At 39.9% G+C, this 21,385-nt stretch overlaps 1 protein-coding gene and 1 long non-coding RNA gene across 2 annotated transcripts; one reads left to right on the forward strand and one right to left on the reverse strand.

Moving 5' to 3' along the window:
• Positions 1 to 585: 585 nt before the first annotated feature.
• On the reverse strand, positions 586 to 3,661 carry LOC133818755 (uncharacterized). The gene is made up of 2 exons (XR_009886090.1): positions 3,254 to 3,661; positions 586 to 1,267 (listed from the first exon to the last, which is right to left on the reverse strand). It is a non-coding gene; the product is annotated as an uncharacterized LOC133818755 (long non-coding RNA).
• Positions 3,662 to 3,818: 157 nt separating this feature from the next.
• On the forward strand, positions 3,819 to 12,146 carry LOC133818754 (PHD finger protein At1g33420). Its single transcript, XM_062251790.1, has 6 exons — positions 3,819 to 4,056; positions 4,997 to 5,404; positions 8,928 to 9,054; positions 9,637 to 9,852; positions 10,147 to 10,764; positions 11,034 to 12,146. Exons 2-6 carry the CDS (start codon positions 5,083 to 5,085, stop codon positions 11,866 to 11,868), a joined length of 2,118 nt encoding a protein of 705 aa, XP_062107774.1. The 5' UTR covers positions 3,819 to 4,056; positions 4,997 to 5,082; the 3' UTR covers positions 11,869 to 12,146.
• The last annotated feature ends 9,239 nt before the right edge of the window (positions 12,147 to 21,385 follow it).

Here is a 21,385-nt window from a genome sequence, read left to right on the forward strand (position 1 = left end):
AATATGCTATGCACGTTCATGTTGTCGTCTAGCGGTTAGGATATCTGGCTTTCACCCAGGAGACCCGGGTTCGATCCCTGGCAACGACGCCAAAAATTGATATCGCCCAATAAACTCCTAAGCAGTCATAGTAGTAATCGGGCTATGTCGTATCCACAGAGAGGCAAACACAACTAAATATTTGATTAGTAAATAAAAGATAAAAATAAAGTAGAATTGAAGAAATGGATTTTGTGAAATTAAAATGATAGATTAGAGAAAGCGATCAGATAAAGAGCATGGCAAGGTAGAGATGCAGTGCTGTAAAACCTATTCTAATATTGATATTAATTCAAAACACAGTTGCAATTCTACACCATTAATTGCAACTAGAAGATGTATATGTTAAAAGCACAAATTAAATAATCTAAATTAAATTGAATCTAAGTCTTAATTTCATAGCATATCATATTATATATCCAAGAGCGACAAAATACCAGTGGCATAATGTAGTAAAAGACATACAATATATCAAATATACTAAAATAAATTAACAATCTAAGTTACATAAGAAAAGCATGACTGAACTTATGTAAAAGATGCTAAATAATTTTAGAAAAGAAATTAGAATATGAGAAACAAAATAATTAATGAGATATGGAAATGAAGCTGAAGAAGAATCAATATCAATATTGAGAATGAAAAGTACAACAACTACACTCTAACCTCACCAATATTTCTAAAATAATTCACTCATTTTTGTCACCTAAAACAAGCAAAATTAAACTAGAAATAAGAAAAGAAACAAAATACAAAGTGTCTTTTTCCACTCCCAATCTGATCATTTACACTGGTTTTGGTTATCTATTTATAGAGAAAATATGGCAAAAAATGTGTAAAATCGTGTACAAAATAGTGGGGGAAATGGCTGCAAAATTGGAGCAAAGTGGGACATGTGGCATGCGTTAATTGGCTATCAGAAAAATGATGTTGGTGGAGTGGGAGACAACAAGGCGATGTGGCGCCTTTTGGTTGGCTCGGCAGGACAGCGTGGCAGCTGGTGGCTCGGCTCGGCTTCGTCAGGCACTGGTGGGACGCGTGTCAAGCAGGTAGGACTTCGGCAGGCATGCGTCAGGCAGCTCAAGCAACTCGGCTCAGCTCCAGGCAGCTCGGCTTGACGAATCAAATGCAGACACGTGGTAGATGGTAGTGAAAGGGATGCTGGGCCGGATTGGGCTTGGGTTGAGCTTGGAATCCTTTTTATTTTTACCATTTTCTTACTCCCAATCTGAATTTTAAGCACAAAATCATATTAAATTTATATTTTCAATCTAAAACTATTTTGCAATTAAAATGATGAAAACATATAACTCAATTCTAATTTATGTACACAAATAACACCTAAAAATACTCAAATTTACACACCAATCAACAAGGCAGCCCAGCGCACCCCACACGCAATCGCCCAGGTGGCCAAAAGGCACACATGTGCCCAGGCGCACAAGGCGCGTAGCCGGCCAGGCAGCCAACAGGTACGCATGCGTCCAGGCGCACTCGACGCGAAACCGGCCAGGCACCATAGGGCCCGAGTCGCTAGGCAACCCGCCGTACAACCTCGAGTGTGCCCTTAGGCACACACGCCTTGCCAAGCGTGGCATTAGGCGCCACACGACAAGGCAGCCAACCAGTCGCCCAGTAGGCCATGGACATGTATTGGCAAGCCACACACCACGGACCTTGCAACCACCGGCCAAGCCCGCGCATCGCACGTAAACGGCCAGGTGGTTAGCAGGCATGCGCATACCCATGCGCCCAGGCGATCAGCAGGCAAGCGTACACCCATGCGCCCTCGGCGCGCAGCCGGCCAGGAGGCTAGCAGGCATGCACGCGCCTAGGCGCACTCGGCACGCAGTCGGCTAGGTGCCCAGGCCCATGCGCACACAAGCACGCACCACGTGCACCTGGTCACTAGGCCAGCGAGCCCATGTGCGTGAAGGAAGCTTCCGAATTTCGTTCTCTATCATTTTTTGAGACCAATTGAGTTGAGTAAATTCTGATAGAATTTATTTTTTTTCCTACTCTTTGACTATAATGAATTCTATGGCAAAGAGTGAGGGACAAACTGTAGTGGACAAAATTTGTCGACAATTAATGTCCAACTAGTGAACAGGCCCAATAAGTCAGTATGGCCCCAAATCGATGTAAATGGGCTCGCACATATCGAATAAGCCATTTAAACGGGCCAGCTAGCACCCAGACCCGAGTCCGGATGCACTCAGTCAGCCAGAGATGTTGAAGCAATCGAAATACCCGCTCTTCTTCCCATGAAAATCGGAGGGGAACCACGAAGAACGGGTCAGACGGGCGAGATAGACGAGAGGAGAACGGAAAGAAGAGGACGACTATGAAAAAGACCCTCAAGGTTGAGAGTGGGACATCGGAGAATCACTTTACTCTCTTACAGAAATGAAGACTACTCTTTCTAAGCGATCCAGTCAAGCAAGTCAAATCAGTCAGTCTGATCTGACCTCACCGGACTTGACCTAGTCGTTCAGTTCCGCCGACATCGCCACCGTCACTCTGACCATTCTACTACTCATCCATCCATCACTATTTAATTATTTACATCATAGTTTTATTACTTTCAATCAATTTTCATTACAACTCGACTAACTTGATCGTCGGAGTCTCTTTGGCTGACACCCCACTGGTGCTCCAAATTGAACTCTTGTCTATTTCTTTATTCTTGACAGGTTGTTGGTGCCTATTTAATCAATTGTAGGAAATCACCTTTATAGTATGAAACATGATCTTGATTGTGAGCCATTTGAAACCCATTTCCATGAGTCATTATTATTTTTCCACAATCCATCATGCAATATTACAATATTTTTCGATGACATTTGAACAAAATACAACAAACACAATAAATTATTAGTATTTAACTAAAAAATTATATAAAAAATTGAAAAACATGAAAATTTATAAATTAGACGGATAGTTGAAAATATAAGATGATTTGTTGAAAAATTTAGACGGATAGTCGAAAATTTAGATTTGTTGTAGAAAATTTCGACCGACGGTCAAAAAATCTGGGTTTTTTCTCCCTAAAAAATGGTCGAACCCATCATCATTTTTTTTTCTTCTAGATTTTCAACATTTAATCTCCAAAAAGTTCAAAAAATAAACCTAATTCATTTATAAAACAATCATACTATACTTTGGCCATATAAAAAAACATTAAAACCATTTCAACAAAAATCTATACACTTACCTTTGAAGTTTGTAATCTTTGACTGGATATGGTGGCCGATGATCAACAGTGGGCAGTGATCCACGATGGTCGTCGGTGGTGGTGGTCGTCCTGAATTGGTGTGGGTGCATGAATGGGGAAGGGGTCGATTTAGAAGAAGATGATTATGGATCACTGGTTTTTTTTTTAATCTTTTTTTTTTTCCTTTTTTTAAGTTTTATTAATTTTTTTTTATGTTGATTGAAAAAAGAGTATATACGTAACTTTACACCCCTTTCATTTAAAACATGGGGTATTTAGCAAAAGTGTTTTCAAAATAGGGTAGAGTGCAAATTGTATTTTGCAAAGGAGCCCTTTATTTATATTTATTTGCGTCAGTTTCTTTTAGCCTCTTTTCTTCCGGTATTTGATATAATAGTCCCAAGTGTTTTGTTTATTTGCATCTAAGTCCCAACTTCTTTTAACCTTGCAGGCCGCCACCCTGAGCTGTCGTCTCGCTCCATTCTTCTATGTTAAGTTAAGACTTAAGCGGCAATTCCCACTAATAGCCAAAAAAAAACCCCTCTTTCCTTTTTTCTCGATCTTTCTTTTCTCTTTTTCGTCCAGTAAAATAGGCAGATCTGGAAACTTCCATATTTCTCTCTCAACCTTGTAAAATTTTCCCTAAAATCATTCTGTGAGATTTTTAGGGTTTCAACAGTCTCGATCTTCCTTGCTGTGCTAAAGATTTTTCAGAAATCGTTCCCGCACATGCCTCTCAGTTGCTGATTTCTGAGTTTTCATTCACCTTTCTTTGATCCCCGACATTATTTTATACATAAAAGGTAAGATTTATTTATTTTTTCCCGCTTATTCATTTATTTTTTGGGCTAGTAGGTTTTGCCGGTTGTGATTCAACAATGGTGGTGATTGGGTTATTTCGTAGTTGTGTTTGGTTGTCGAAAAAAGGAAATCCGTTAAATGTTCATGTATCTGATTTAGAAACGTAGTATTTTTTTTTTCTTAAAATCCCTGTTACTCTAATTGCTTTACTAGAGAATGTTTAGGGCAAATAGGAAGTGAAACAGATCCATGTGCAAATGTACCTTGCATTTTATCGTTAGTTCATCAACATTTACAATCATCCATTATTAGCTCACATTATTGCACTTGTTGGAGGTGGAAGAATAGGTGCTATGATGAGAGAGAGTGGTACAAGACTAATGAGTGGTAAAATAATATTATATGTCGGTGGAAGTTTAAATATCATGATATCATTTTCTTTACTTGTTAAACTGTAATTTTTTTTTTTTCTTTTTAATGTGACATTGTCTTTACTTTGAGTTATATGGATGGCAATGGGTTTGGGGAACTGGATGTTATTTAGTAGAAGAAAACCGTTTGGCCTTGTGAAGGCTCAAATGCATGAAGAAAAAAGAACAAAAAAATAAAAGTAAATCTTATGGATCCTTATGTTATGGAAAATTGTGCTGTTCTTTGAAGTGGAATGTGAAAAAATTAGTGATTAACTTATTATATAGAGTTAAGATGGGTAAATTTGAAGAAAACTTTACTGTGAGAAGTATCTTGAATTCCAGATTACTAATGTTATTATTAGCGGTAGATGCTTTGTAGTAAAAAGTTGATTTCACTTATTATGACGAGGTATTGCATTTATGAAGTATGTTGTTATAATGTAATTTGTCAAGATACCAATTTCTATTACATCTTGTGGTTTAGCAGTTAGTTTTCTTTAATTGCATCTTAAGTTGCTTGCAATTACAGGATAAGCTGAAGAAGTACCCTCTATTGCTTCCCATCTGTGATTCTCTAGAGATATTGCGAGGACATCTATATCACGTCTCGTCGTCATGGTCGTGAATACACGTCCTCTTAAACGAATGAAGAGCCGAGTCACGGCAGATCTTTATGACTTTCTCACCTTTCCATCACCAGTATATGGCTCTACCAATGGATCCTTTAGGACAAACATCAGGGCATTTCTCTCAAAGCATGCATTGTTGCCAGCTCCATCGTCGCTCTTCCCCCACCTAATGACATGGCAAATCTTGTTTAGGGTTGGGAACGTGATGGATGGCCCTGATTCACTCTCAGCGATGATTTGCCTAGACATTGTCGAGGAGGATGTCGCCATATCTAGATCCACCTATTGTGACCAGTGCCGAGTTGTTGGTGAGTTGACTCACTTAGTTGTTTGAAACCTCCTATCTTGTCTTTCTTTCTATCTATAAGTTCAAATAATCTAGATTCTAGAAATTTGATTATGTTCATGATTCTTAGCTTATCAAATAATTGATGCTAGTGCCTATTTCAAATTTTGTCGAGCAAGATTTTGTAGTTATAGTCTTTTTCCCTTCATCTTTTATTTGTTTGTAATTAGTTGAAATATCTTGAGACAAAACACTTAGGACTGATTGGTATAGTATTGAGGCTCAACGTTATTATTTGAAAAACTAAAAAATTGTTGGCTCATAAGAATACTTATATTGGTGTGGTAGTTTATTTTTTTAGAGAAATTATACTAAATGGTCCCTACCTAATAGTGGACTTCTATAGCAACATGTTTGTTTTTAACTTATTATAGCAGAATGACTCACTTTTGCTCTCATTAAACTATGGTATATCACATTTGCTTACTGATATTTGCATTTTCACATATGTTATTTCAATATATATTTTAATGTTATTTATATATATATATATTTGTAAAGATTGGTATTTATATATTTAATGTGTGTGCATTTTATATACTACTAAGAAAACCTTACGGCTATTTTGCTACAATTATAAAGAGACATTTGTATAATCTAACTCTTTACATGAGATCATTCTTCTCCAAGCCCCTTCTACAAAAACCAAATTTAGATTTTAGTTCAAAATATGGAATACACTAATATTGATTTTTCTGCTCATCCAATCCAACCATTCTCAATAAAACTCTAGAAACAATAGATAGAAAGTGCAACCACTTATTTTCTTAGAACATGTTTTGCGTTATTCATTTATATTTTCTATTCCAATTCAGCAAATTTAATAGATAGAATATTATTGGTATAAGAAATACAAAAGATAAAGGTAGCATTCTTTACTTACAAAAGAAAATTCCATTCCCCCAAAAAAGATTGAAAAATAATCAAGTTTTTTTTGTCAGAGATCTTGTAGCATCCCAAAACTTTACACTAATTGACAACAATTTTGAACTTTCTAATGTTCCTTTCCATTTACAGTGTTCAACATCCATATAAATATTGAAGAGTAACCCAAATGGTTAGGCATGTGGTTTGCTCATACTGTGCTTGGGGTTTGAGTCCCTCCTATGTGCCTACATAACAATTTCCAGTCTCTGGAAGGTATCTATATAACAATTGTTATAATTTCTTGGCCTCCAAATATTGTAAGATTAGGTGGAGAGTCTAGTTTTGTTCTTCTTTTTTAAAAACGAATAAAATGTTATATATTAGGTTCCTTCATTAGCTTTTTCCTACCATCGTTGCCATATGACCAATAATATGCATTCAATGAATCCCGAAATTCTTATAAAATCTTTTGGCAATCTCGGTCAAATTGGAATTCAAAATTCAATATTTAATAGATAAACTCGTGTAACCTAACCCTGACAAAAACTTGTTAGGTCAGCTTCGCAAGAAACACATTGTATGATTATTGGTTAAGCTTGTGCATGTTCTTGAATCTTTATTGTTGTAAGAGGTCTGGGGTCAAGCACCAATTGGGCTAATTTAACCAACGGGTAACTACTAACTGTTTCTTATAATAATATTAATTTCCAATTGATCACTTCTTCTGTGCTGATTCTCATTTGACAACACATGTAGAAGATACACCAAATTGTATGAAAAATCCCTTCTATGGTCGAAAAATAATGTCTCATTTGCATATTGTAGATGTGAAATTTCTTACTCTCTACCTATAAAAGATTTGTTTAAAACTTATTGTGTTTAGCTTTATCAACCAATCTTTCCGAATCATTTGCCACAAGTTATAATGGCTCCCTTTTTCTCAAATCTCAACCCATTCATTTAAAAACTTTGATGGGAGATAAATCATTTTATTTATAACTTTAATGGATCTTTTGGTCTGAAGAGTTTGAAGCTTTCTAATTAATAAGAATGCAAAAGAGGGTAATAAAATTGTTTGGAGGCCTTGTGCATTTTACATAAGTGTCTCAAGGATTTTAGATAGAGGTTAATGTGAAACTCAGTTATTGTGTTGGATTAATAAAGGTTAAGTTGATGCCTTGTGATTCACTTTCTTGGGCTTAAAAATAGCCTTATCTAATCCCTAGGGGGTAGAGGCAGGGAAGGTCTTGAGAGAGTGACTATGGCAGATGTCTCATGCTCATATCCTAGCAGCTGCACTGATCTCCTCCCAGGACTCCGTGGGATTTTAGTTTAAGCAGGGCCAGATATCCATGTTCACTAAAAAAAAAAGACTGAACATTAATACTAAAAACAGGGGAATGTTTCAGATTTTATTCACACCCTCTACAAGTCAGAAAATTAATACTAAAACGGCTACCTTAGGCTGATGTTGTTAGGGCCATAGATAATAGTACACTATTAGTTGCCCCTATATCTTATTTTTTTTATTCAATAGATTGATAGATTGATAATACTGAACATGCTCTCTATCATGTTAACTCTTTTAAGTGCTAACGGCATTACAATCTAACTACATTGCCCCAGTTCTCCCCTTTGTGGGCTAAATCACACTTTCTTTATTTCTTGACCTCCCAAGGCTACTGAAAAATCTTCTATTTATAAATATGTTTAGCTAATTATAACTCCACAGTCTAAATACTGCGTATCTGCACTTCCTTTTGACTTCTTTTTGTGGAGCAACCATTCTTGAAAACTCATACACATAATCTTCATTTATAATCAGCTCTTTACACCTGCATCCTTATAATTTATGTCAAATTGTAAAGTATGCAACTCCTGCGTTCCTTTCTCCTTGCTGACTTGCTAGCTATTTTTTGTGCTGTTCATCTTATAGATGGAATCAGCTTATCTTTCATTTTTTTCTAAAATTCTTTCATTGTGTCCCACTTTTAACACCCTCCAATATTTGCAACATCTTTACCTTTTTGATTAGGGTTAATGGCTGAAATAGGGCTATCATACAAAATTGGTGAAGAAATTACAAATTCTTTTTTAACTTTTGTCTTCCCATTTTTATTATTTTTTTTTTCCTTCGGTCGCTTTCTTTTTTGCTCATATAGTTTTAATCTTCATTAATTCTCTTTTATTTGCACTTTTATCATTTCAAGAGAACTTTTTATGTTTTTCTTGGCCATTCAGTCCACTTGTACTTGTTAGCTCTAAATCGTAATCTTATTATTGCCTATTAGAATTATTCAGGCTCTCCCGATTAAAATAGATTTGTTCATTTTGGCTTTTCCTTGTTCAAAGAGAAAGAAAATCCTGTTTTCCGAACTAAAATACTTTATCCTATAGAGAAAAGTTTGTTGCAATAGAGATATATATCTTTTTATAAAATTACACGTGAAGATTGATAATTCTGAAGTTAGGTAATGATTTTAATATTGTGAAATTAATTCATGACTTGGAAGAAAACGATTGCAATATCCGACAATCGTTTTAAGTTATTTTTGGTGAGGATAACATTGAGGAATCTCAAGAATTCTGATAATTTATATTTCTTTTGAAACATTTAGGATGGAGTGGCCATCCGGTCTGTACAAAACGGTACCATTTTATTATCAAGGCCGATGGTAATTCCATTGGTGGCTATCACAAACCCTGTATGTGCTGTGGAGATGTCCTGCATTTGTCAGAATCCAAGTGAGGACCTTATTTTCTCTACTCCATATGCATTCACCCCTTCTATATCATTGTGATACCTTATTTTCTTTACTATGATTTGTTATCCAATTATATTTTCCATTTGGCTTTCTTATAGTACATTTATGTTTGGATGTATCATGTATGTGCTCTGTAAGCTTGTACCCAAACAGATTCGTGTGTTTATGGATCCATGTTTGTATTTGTGTATTCAAGGGACGTGTTCTATTCCTGACCCCATTTTCACTCTTTTATTTTCTGCTTTTGTTTTTAAAATGTATAAGTTCATCTTATTCTGTTAGGTTTTGTCCATGATTTCATGTGTTTGTGGATACATGTATGTATTTGTGTAATCGAGGGGGGTTGTTCTATTTATGTCCCCTTTTTTATTCTTTTTTGTTTCTGCTTTTATTTTTAAAATTTATTTGTTCATTTTATTTTCAGTTATGTTTTGGCCATCATAGGGGTTCTGCTACATTAGTAGAGTTGTTACCATTGCAGTAAATCATGTGTTTATGTTTCATCAGTAGTATAGTTATTACCATTGCAGTAGATCATGTGTTTATGTATCATTGTTTTCAGGTGTAAGTCATGCAACCTTGAAACAAGTACAGATGATGTGGAAGACTGGGTGTATAGCCAATTAGAGAATACTACTCATCTTCTGCATGGTGTAATTCATTCCAATGGCTATGGACACCTTCTTAGGGTCAATGGGAGGGAAGGGGGATCAAGGATTCTTTCTGGATGCCACATCATGAACTTCTGGGATCGGCTTTGTAAAACCCTTGGAGCCAGGTTAGCTTTATTGGTTAGTAATAGCTTCTTATTGTGAAATATTTTTAATTCTTAAATCAAGGTGTTGACAATGACGTTTACATGAGAATTCTTATTGATCATTTACTGTTTGCTTTGTGTTATCTACTCATCCCCATCTCATGTATCTATTTCTACTCCATGAGATTGAAAGCCAATATATATACACGCACACACACATATATATGTTATAGTATGCAATACCTGATGCTTTCAGCTCTTTTTATATATTGTTTTTGTTAGCCTTGTTTTGACATTCTTTTTGCCTGTCAATAGGAAAGTTAGTGTGATGGATGTGTCCAAGAAGTATGGATTGGAGTATCGGCTGCTACATTCCATAACCAAAGGTTGTCCCTGGTATGGTAACTGGGGTTACGAATTTGGTGCTGGTAGCTTTGCTCTCTCTGTGGATGCATATAAAACGGCTGTTGAAAGCCTATCTTCCCTACCCCTGTCCATTTTTATCTATCAGGGACAGAAACCTGGCTCTCGTCTCCTAGACCTTATCTCATACTACCAGTCTTGTTCGGAACATGAGCTTGTGAATGTTAGAGATCTCTTTTGTTTTGTACTGAAATTGATACATGATGCTCACAAGAGTTCCTCAAAGGCTGATGATATCGTCTTAAAGAAGCCTCAAGTTGGCACCTCAAGAACCTTGTGTTCATGGACCAAAAGTGATGCTGAGCGAGTTGAAGCAGCCATGCTTAGAGTGCTGCGTGCAGTTTCTGGGGCCAATTGGGTCAGTATACGATCTCTGAAGGGTGCTGTCTGTAAGGTGGCTCCTCCAGAACTACTTGATTACTGCCTCAAAGAACTTGGAGGAAAAATGACACCTAATGGAATGGTTGTTAATACAAGATTGAATCCTGATACTGGAAATTTTGAGTACCGGTAAGCTCTGTTCTCATATTGAATAACTTTGGAAACTTCAAGCTTTTTATCATATTCTTCTGTTTCCGGTTGTTAGACGTTCTATAAGAAACATGTTGTTCTGATCTCATTTTTTTTTGTTAAAACATTTATCTATTTACCTTTTCTTCTATTTTTGTTTGGCTGGACAATGGATTGTTAAACGCTCCGGAATGTATTTTAGACGCCTGCCATTTTTCTTATCCCTGTTCAATATGCTTGTAAATAAACTGTATTTTCTATTTTATCAGATTGGAGGCTCAAGGGGTATCTTCGCAAGGAAACAATGCTTTCACAGAGTCTTCCATTTCGAACAGATCATCTGAAGAAAGTCTACTGCATGACTTTAGGTACTTGTATGAATGCATGCTCCACCCTCGAACAATGGTAAACTATATTCCTCAGGTAACAAGGGATCTTGCAGTTAGCTCAGCCGAAAAGCTCCTTGACTGCAAGCAGTTTGTGAAGAACTATGAGCCTGAAATGATGCCAACAAATATCAATAATTCGCTGACACATATTTTATGCTTAGTTGAACTTGTGGATGAGATTGATGAAATCACTACAAAACCGCCTCCGGAACTTGTAATCCTCTCCCCAAATGCTACTGTGTGTGATATCAAGCTTGAAGCGTCAAAAGCTTTCCAAGATGTATATATTATGTTTAAAGGATTTCATGCCAATGAGTTACCTGACTACGGGAGTGTTGATGATTCCACCCAGGTTAAGTACTTGTTGGGTTCAACTGGATTTGTTCGCTTGAGAGGGAGATGTCATGTGAAACATGGCTTAAGTAGGTATAGGATGGAGAGGGGGATGGAGAGGTGGACTGTAGAGTGCAGCTGTGGGGCAAAGGATGATGATGGGGAGAGAATGTTGGCATGTGATGTTTGTAGCGTGTGGCAGCACACCCGATGTTCTGGCATTCTTGACTCGGAGTTAGTCCCTTTAAGATTTGTATGTTACAGATGCAAAAGCTCCGTTTCGACTGGAAAAACTGGGGTTCCTTGCAAGGATGAGGCAGTAACTAATGTTGGAAGTAATGGCTGTCTGGGTAAGAGTTTGACTGCTGACGTTACACATTGACTAATAAGATTGTCTTTTGATTTGGCATAGACTAGTTTTTCAGTTTTGGGATAGAAGAGTGGAATAGGGTTTTCCATTTGGCCTGAAAAATGACCGACTTGTACATAACAAACAGGCTCGAACAAGAATGGGAACAATTTGACTCGCTTGTCGAAAATGGTATTAGTCCTTTGAATTTTTTTATTCCCCTTTTGTATATGTTTCCTACGGAGTTAAATGTAACAAACAAAAGAAAAGTAAAGAAACTAACGTGAATGGCCATGTCCTTAATTTTAAAAGTCTTGTCTAATTAAATAAACTTTTCTTTTGATTAATCCGCTCCCAACGTTGCTGGTTCTGGTTGTGCATTAAATAATTATGAATTGGACAATATAGGTTGTAAATATATTTATATAAAAGAAAGAATGAAAGAAGAGTGCCTTGTATCCACAAGTGGTTTATTTCTATGTGGTTTAATAAATAAAAATATGTGGCATTTTAGAATGTATTTATTACAAGGATTGGGTGGTATCGAAACTCGTACAATTATCTATGGGATTTTTCAAATTTGGATTTTGCAAGTTTTTGATGGGTTTGGTTAGATTCGGGTACAAATTTGAAACGGAAATTTACAAAAATATTTAAGACTAAAAAAAATTAAAAATATGGAATCGGGAAAAATTATAAAATTACGGAGGGACATAATTTAAAATACGTAGTTTTTTTTTAAAATAAAGTTTACAAATTTGTAACTAAAATTTATAACATATTTTACAATTTTGTAAATAATATTTATAGACTAAATTAAAAATTGTAACAAACATTAACAAAATTGTTACAAACTGTTATCCGTATTTTTGTAATTTTTGTAAAATGTTGTATTTTTAATTTTTTTTTAAAATTTACAAAGCTGTGTAATTTTTTCCATTTTGAAATCTTAATTGGTAAAACCTCTCTATAGTAATAATGTTAGTGTTGACCCAGGATTTGGCCAACTGACACGGAGTCAGAATAAGCTTGATATGAATGAATGTGTAAAGAAGAACGTAATGACGAAAAGTAATAACAACACGATATTTTTATAGTGGTTCGGCCCCAGGATCTAGTAATAACCTACGTCCACTTAGACTGTTATTGATATAAGAACCAAATGAGTGATCAAAGAACAAGGGTTCAATGAGTTTCACTAACCTCTAAAGAACAATGCAATATCACTAGGAGAATTACTATAGTCTCAAATGATTCAAAAGCCAAAGTCCCTTCCTTGAGCTATCTTTTGCTATTTATAGGCTCAAGGGGGATTACAAAAGATTGTTACATATATTCTTTCCTGAATAATCGGATACTCAGGATATTGTGTGAGTTAAATTCAGGATTTACAAAGATCTTCACAGTAATGTTGCTTTGTATGCGGAACCATCGACCAGACTGGTCGCAGGTAAGACTGGGCTGCTTACTGCTTCTAATGCGTCTTCTGGTCGATACTCTAGCAGAGCTTTTCCAGGTGTCAGCCACGTGTCCAGGGATCACTTGCCACGTCATCAATGCTAATTTTTTTGGATAACATTTGCCCCCCAAGTTTATTTATCACGAGCAATAAATAAACTTTTGAACGAACGACTCTTCGGTAACCCCGCCTTACGTGTCAGAACCCTTCGTGTGTTCTTAGAAAAAGTAACCTACTTCTGTCTAATCACGTCTTTTCGGTTCCCCAGAAATAATTCGACGGCCATTTCGCTTCCCCATACTTCGAAAAAGGGAAACTGATGATTACACATTTTTAATGCCACAGACAAACTTATATAATACATTCGAAATCTTCCTTTTCTTTTTACGCACGCCATTGTCTTCACAAGAAACCCTAAAAACCAAAGTTTTAAACTTCTCCGGAGACCGTTCTTCTGCATTTTCAAGACTCAGTCCGAGAGTTCCCTGATCTCCGAAGACCCTTTTTCCATCTCCACGATCATTTTCTTGGTAAGTTTCCGAATTCTCATGCTTCAAATTTTCGTGGTGCATGCTTCTGTATGTTGACTGTTTGAGTTTATCTGTTTCTGGTTTGAGACGCTTGTGAATAGAATGTTTTGTAGGCAAAAAAGGGTTACAAGTTAGTTTAATAGTCAGGATCATACTTTTAGGACGTAAAATCGAAGTAAAAGTTCGATCTTTAGGCTAGTTGGAAAATAGGTTTTTCCCGCCCTAAGGGGAGTTGAAAAAGCTTTCTTGAAAAAACTTTTTACTTTCATCCTTTGATCCGTCTTTCAAACTGTTTGTGCGGAAAATTTAGCTTTTCGTTAGAATGTTGTTGTACAAAAGCTTGGCTTTTATACACGACCAGCGTTATTCTAAAAAGCCTTTAAAAATTCTTTATCCTCACCTCCCCATTCTTCTGTTTGCAGACATTGATGCCAGATTTGTGGGGAGGTGAACGGCCTATCGATGACGACCTTCTCGCCCAGCTGCTCGAGGGCGAAGAACAACCGGCCGACCGAGTTCACGAGATTCCCTTCTCACGATCCTCTACTAGACCTCGTCCTTCTCCTCCTCAAATAGCCCATTCCAAATCCGTAGGCAAGAAAAGGCTTGAGTCTGAAAACAGTCCAAACCTTCCTGCCCAGCCTGATTCACAGGCTAGGGTTCCCTCGACCAGTGGTCGAGAAAATCCTGCTCCTGACCCTAATATCCAAACCAGGGCCCGCCCTCGCCATCAGAATCTGCCTGATGTCGAGTGGTATACTTCCCCGACCAGCTCAGTGACCCTTCGAATGGTTGCTAATTACTTCAGGAAATACCATCTTACAGGGGTTTCCATTACAATTCCTGCCGCGGACCAAAGGGCTAACCTCCCTGGGGGCATATATAGTGCCTGGTCTCGGTATCACTTAGAGGCGGGGGCTTACCTCCCTCTACATCCTTTTTATGAGGGGGTGGCCAATTATTTCGGTGTCGCCCCCTTCCAAATTACTCCAAATGTATATAGAATGCTGGCCGCACTCTATATCTTGTACAAACTCAAAAAATGGCCAGAACCTACTCCCCACGAGGTCAATTATCTTTTCGACCTAAAATCCAACCTGCAACAATATGGAACGGGTTTCTTCCACTTCTGTCACCAGGAGACAAATCGGACATTCCTGAGTGACACTACGCACATCTCTAACGTGGGGCAGTACAGTAAGGAGTACTTCCTTACTCCGGACATAACCAGCAACAACCTGGCCTTCGCTCGAGGAGGTGAGTACCGTCTTTGACTGGTCGATACTTTTAACCAAGGAGTTTCCTTTCATTTTTCTCAAACTGCACTTTGTCTTTCAGGCCCATGGTTACGTCCGACCCCAACACCAGACATGGTGTTGAGGTCCAATACTCTGGCCAGGATGACCGACGCAGCAAAAAGCATCAAAACCCTGGTTACCGATGAAAACTTAAGGATGTCTGGCCTCCTGGCTCCTCGCCATGAAACAAGAGGGTCCGTGGTAGACGATGCCACTGCCGAGGGGGTTCCCGAGCAGCAACCTCCCGTGTCCCCTCCTCGAAGGAGGCCAACGGGGGTTACAATCAGGGAGCCCACGGGCAATCCTTCCGCAGAAAGGCCTTCTGCTCCCCAAGGCAAGGGGAAACAAAAGGCCAAAGAGCCAGTTGTGGACCTGGGGGAATCCTCTGATGAAAATGGTAAAGTTATTTTTCTTTTAAGTAGCTTGCCAATTCCCTGTCATTTGTTTGACGGGGAGGGCAACTTTACATATACTCCAAATTTAGGGCCAGAGTTCTTCATGCCAAATAATGAGTGTGTGACTAATAGAGTCAATAGTATACCGACCAGTAGTTGTAGCTCGGGTACTAACTTTGTGACCTTCTTTTTCATTTTGATAGAGAGTCTTCATCTGCTTTTATCTTTACCCATTGCATGTTTTTACTTGTGTGCAGATATGGCCACTCCCAATGTCTTCGACCTATACCAGACTGAGGAGGAAGAGGAAGTTCCTCAGCTTCGGAGGAAGTCGTCACGGAGACAAACTGGCGAGACGAGCCAGGGTCTTGCGAAAAAGAGTCGAACAGAAGACCTTCCTAGAGACGTGCCTGCTGGGCAAACTTCTGTTCATCCTCCGGCCCCTGCTGAGAAGGAGACTCCCCCTGCTCCAATGAACCCTCCTCCGGCTGCACCCAGAAGGGAACAAGACAAACGGGAGGAAACTCTTGGGGCCAAACTCTCGAACCGTGCCATACGAGCAGCCAAAGACCGCATTGCGTACATCGGGAAAAATGACCGCGTCAAGGATGCAATGGTTGAGGCAGAAAATATGACCGTCGAACTGATCCTGAACAGGACCCTGAACGAAATAGCCAGCGTAAGTACTTCTTTAATCTTTTTAGCTTCAGTCTTTTAGTCTTTGCCACAGGTTCTAACTTTTATCCTCTATCCTCAGGCATTGCTGTCTGCCACCACTGCCCGCACCCACACCCAAGCCACCATCGAACAGGCTAGGGCAAAGGCCATCGAGAGGTATCAGGTGAAAGCAGCCGAGGAGCTTTCGGCTGCAGAGGCCAGGCATACTAAAAAGTTGGAGGCGATAGTTCAACAGAGGGATGCTGCGGTGACCAAGTTGTCGGAGGCTGAAGCTGCAAAGGCAGATGCGATAAAGTCGAGGCAGGAGTATCAGGATGCCAGCCGAACCCATCTTCGCAAAGTCAGGAGATTGGAAGAGGTGCTTAAGCCCAAGGAAGAGGCCATCGCCACTCTTGAGGGAAAAGTAAAGCAGCTGGAGCTCGACAACTCCAAAAATCTGGAAAGGTATAAGAGGACGACGCTCCGATGTTTCAACAACTTCTGGAAACACAATCAAGGAGCCGACTTCAGCTATCTTTCAGAGGATGTCAGGGCTGCCGAGCTGGCTCGCTGCACTGCCCAACTGGCTGAAGAGGAGGCAAGAGCAAGGATCCCTGCTTCCCCAAGCATCGCTGGCGCAGAGGAAGAAGGGGCTGCTGAGGATGCTGTCACCCAGAATGCTGCTAAGGACCCTCCTGCTCCCAATGCCTCTTAAGCCTTTTCATTTATTTTTTCTTTTGATTACATGACCCACGGGTCGTGATGTAAAGACAATATTTTCATTTTAAACTTTGCTGCACGGGCAGTAAATCTTTTTCTTTTACTTGAACAATTACATCCAAGCAGTGATGCTTGCGGTGTAAAAGATTGCATGATGCTATAACATTTTCATTTATTATAACATTTGTCCGTATGACCGAACTTAGAATAGTACTTTGGCATGATTTAACAAAATATAAATTTTGAAAAATACTTCTAAGTACCTCAGCATGCTTTCACTCATTTTGTTCATGTGTTTACATACCTCACGGTATGCTTTGCTATCGATGTGCCTTATATGCCCCCCAAGTGATCGAGGAGCTTTAGGTCCTTGGTCACTTGCCTTGATCACGACCTGTTCGAACATTTCTACTCGGGTGAAAAATAATACTTGTAATACAGCAAAACAACACACGTAATGAACAAATACTTGTAAATATAAATTCACAAAGGTTGGCAAGAATGACTGGCTGCGCACAGTCCCTTATAATCTCGTATTAAAAATGGACTAAACATGTCTTTACGAGTGATTCTGAAATAGAATCTTACAAATACGAGTGATTAGCCATATAGCATGGCTAACCCTCTTTGCTAAACTTGTAAAAAGAAAGAATTAATACAAGCCAGTCCTTTAAAAAGGACTGTTCACTGATAATACTTGCGCAGGTGTTCTCCATTCCAATAATGTGGAACGAGATCTCCGTTTAAGCGTGCAAGTTTGTAGGTGCCCGGATGAAGGACTTCTTCAATTTGGTAAGGTCCTTCCCAATTAGGTCCGAGCACTCCAACAGTAGGGTCGTGGGTATTTAAGAAAACTCGTCGTAGCACCAAGTCTCCGACGTTGAATTTTCTTTCTTTAACTTTGGAGTTAAAGTACCGGGCGACTTTTTGTTGGTATGCAGCAACTCGGAGTTGGGCCTTCTCCCGTATTTCGTCAATCGAGTCTAGGGATTCCATCATCAGTTGGTTGTTCTAGTCCTGGTCGTATGTTAGATGTCGATGTGAGGGGGGATCTAATTCGACAGGCAACATCGCCTCATATCCGTAGGCCAAGGAAAATGGGGTATGTCCTGTCGTTGTTCGGTGAGACGTTCTATACGACCAGAGGACTTCAGGCAATTGCTCTGGCCACGCTCCCTTAGCTTCTTCGAGCCTCTTCTTCAGGGTGTCTTTAAGAGTTTTATTCACGGCTTCGACCTGCCCATTAGCCTGGGGGTGTGCAACTGAAGAAAAGCTTTTAATGACTCCATGTCTTTCGCAGAAATCAGTGAATAAGTCACTGTCAAATTGGGTCTCGTTGTCTGAAACTATCTTTCTAGGCAAACCATATCGACAGACAATGTTCTTGATAACAAAGTCAAGGACTTTCTTGGTCGTGATGGTAGCGAGCGGCTCAGCTTCGACCCATTTGGTGAAGTAATCGACTGCTACGACTGCGTACTTTACTCCGCCTTTCCCTGTAGGTAGGGATCCAATCAAATCTATCCCCCATACTGCAAAAGGCCACGGACTTTGCATATGTTTTAATTCGTTTGGAGCTGCTCGTGGAATCTTGGAGAATCTTTGACATTTATCGCATCTTCGTACAAACTCCATCGAATCCTCGTTCATAGTTGGCCAGAAGTAGCCTTGCCTTAGAATCTTCTTTGCCAAACTCTGCCCCCCAGCGTGATCCCCGCAGAAGCCTTCATGCACCTCTTTCACGAGTTCCTTAGCTTTTTCTGGTGTAACGCACCTGAGTAGTGGCATTGAATATCCTCTTCGGTACATAACACCATCGACCAGTATGTACCTAGCGGCTCGCCTTTGTAGAGTTCTGGCTTTGTTTCTATCTGTTGGCAGTGTACCATTTGTCAGATACTCCAAATAAGGTGCCATCCATGTATCTTCCATTCGAATCTCCATATTGGATTCGGCCGCTTGTATGCTTGGCTTACTCAGTCTTTCTACTGGCACAATGTTCAGAGCGTCAGCATCCTTCGCGCTTGCGAGTTTGGCTAAGGCATCTGCATTTGAATTCTGGTCTCGCGGAATTTGCTGGAGGGTGTATTTAGTGAACTGGGCTAGCAGGTCTTTTGTTTTATTTAAGTAGGCCACCATTTTCAAGCCTCGCGCTTGATATTCTCCTAGGACCTGATTCACCACCAGCTGTGAATCACTGTAGATATCAAGCGTCTTTATGCTCATATCCTTTGCCATTCTCAATCCAGCGAGGAGTGCTTCGTACTCAGCTTCGTTATTCGACGCGGTGAAGTCGAACCTGATGGCACAGTGAAATCGATGCCCTTCCGGCATTATCAATATCACTCCCGCTCCAGCGTGGGATTCGTTGGACGACCCATCCGTGAATAACTTCCACGAAGGAGCTTTGTCTTGAGGCTCAGGCGTTTTAGGCTATTCGCACTGTTCGCTGTCTGGGAGTTCGGTGAACTCTGCAATAAGGTCGGCCAACACTTGTCCCTTGACTGCTACTCGCGGTGAATAAGTTATGTCGAACTGCCCTAATTCGACTGCCCATTTTAATAATTGCCCAGCTGCCTCTGGTTTTTGGAGGACTTGCCGAAGGGGCTGGTCAGTTAGAACTGTAATAGGATGGGCTTGAAAGTAGGGGCGCAACTTTCTAGAGGCCAGGATTAAGCAATATGCTAACCTCTCGATTGGTGGATACCTTAATTCTGCCCCGATCAGTCTCTTGTTAACATAGTAGACTGCTTTTTGTACGCCTTCTTCCTCTCGCACTAATACCGCACTGGCAGCAACTTCAGTAATCGCCAGATAAATAAACAAAGTTTCTCCTTCGATCGGCTTTGACAAGATGGGAGGCTGTGCCATATGTGCTTTCAAGGCCTGGAATGCTTGCTCGCAATCTCCTCTCCATTCAAACTTCTTATTTCCTCAAAGTAGGTTGAAAAAAGGGACGCACTTGTCTGTTGATTTTGAAATAAACCTGCTTAGGGCTGCGATTCTCCCAGTTAAACTTTGTACATCTTTGATCCTTTCTGGCGATTTCATGTCGATCAGGGCTTTTATCTTGTCGGGGTTGGCCTCGATTCCTCTTGAATTTACAATAAACCCCAAAAACTTCCCTGATCCAACTCCAAAGGAACATTTGAGGGGATTTAACTTCATCTGGTACTTGTTTAACACACCAAAGCACTCTTGTAAATCCCTCACATGTCCTTCTGCCTTCTCAGACTTTACCAGCATGTCGTCCACGTATACCTCCATGTTTACATCGATTTGCTCCTTAAACATGTGGTTGACTAACCGTTGGTAAGTCGCACCTGCGTTTTTCAGTCCGAAGGGCATTACTTTGTAACAGTATAAGCCCGTATCGGTCCGAAAGCTGGTGTGATCCTCGTCAGGGGGATGCATGCTAATCTGGTTGTAGCCTGAATATGCATCCATGAATGAGAGGATCTCGTGCCCTGCAGTTGCATCGACCAGCTGGTCGATCCTTGGGAGTGGGAAGCAGTCTTTTGGGCAAGCTTTATTGAGGTCTGTAAAATCCACACAGGTCTGCCATTTGCCATTAGGCTTGGGAACCAGCACTGGATTGGAGACCCACGATGGATAAAATGCCACCCTGATGAACCCATTCTCCTTAGTCTTTCGACTTCTTCTTTTAAGGCTCTCGATCTATCTTTATCGAGCAGCCTTCTCTTTTGTTGCATGGGTTGAAAGGTCTTGTCTATATTCAGGACATGGATGATTACTGCAGGATCTATCCCAGCCATGTCTTTATGCGACCAGGCGAAAACCTCCTGGTTCTTTCACAAAAATTCCACCAGTGCGTGTTTCGTGGTAGGCTCTAAGTTTTTCCCAACCTTTACGACTCTGGTCGGGTCTTCTTTGTCGAGTTGGACCTCCTCTAGGTCCTCGACGGGTCCAACGTTTTCTTCAAAATCCCCAAAGCGAGGATCCAAGTCTTTATCCTCACTTTGGGCAACACCCTATTTGGTGACTTCATCACCGGATTGGGCTTGTGTATCTAGTGCCATATGCAACCTATCTGAGGTAGTGCTCTTCGACGTTCCATTCTTTGCCTTTGTGATTGAGGCGTTGTAGCACTCCCTGGCTTCCCTCTGGTTCCCCAACACGCATCCTACCCCCGCATCTGTTGGGAACTTCATAGCCAAGTGCCACATAGAGATGACAGCCCGTAGATCAACCAATATAGGCCTTCCAATAACGGCATTGTACGCCGAAGGACAGTCGACCACTACAAAAGTGGCGAGTAATGTCCTTGTTGCGGGCGTTGTACCTACCGTTACTGGCAGTTTGATCAATCCGGCGGGGGCGAGTCCTTCTCCAGAGAAGCCGTATATCGTTTGGTTGCAGGGCTCCAAGTCCTTAACGGACAATTTCATGCGTTCCAGTGTTGATTTATACAGGATATTCACTGAACTTCCTGTATCGACCAGTACTCTTTTCACCATCATGTTGGCCATC

Source organism: Humulus lupulus, chromosome 2, assembly GCF_963169125.1.
Source record: "Humulus lupulus chromosome 2, drHumLupu1.1, whole genome shotgun sequence".
Lineage (NCBI taxonomy): Eukaryota > Viridiplantae > Streptophyta > Magnoliopsida > Rosales > Cannabaceae > Humulus > Humulus lupulus.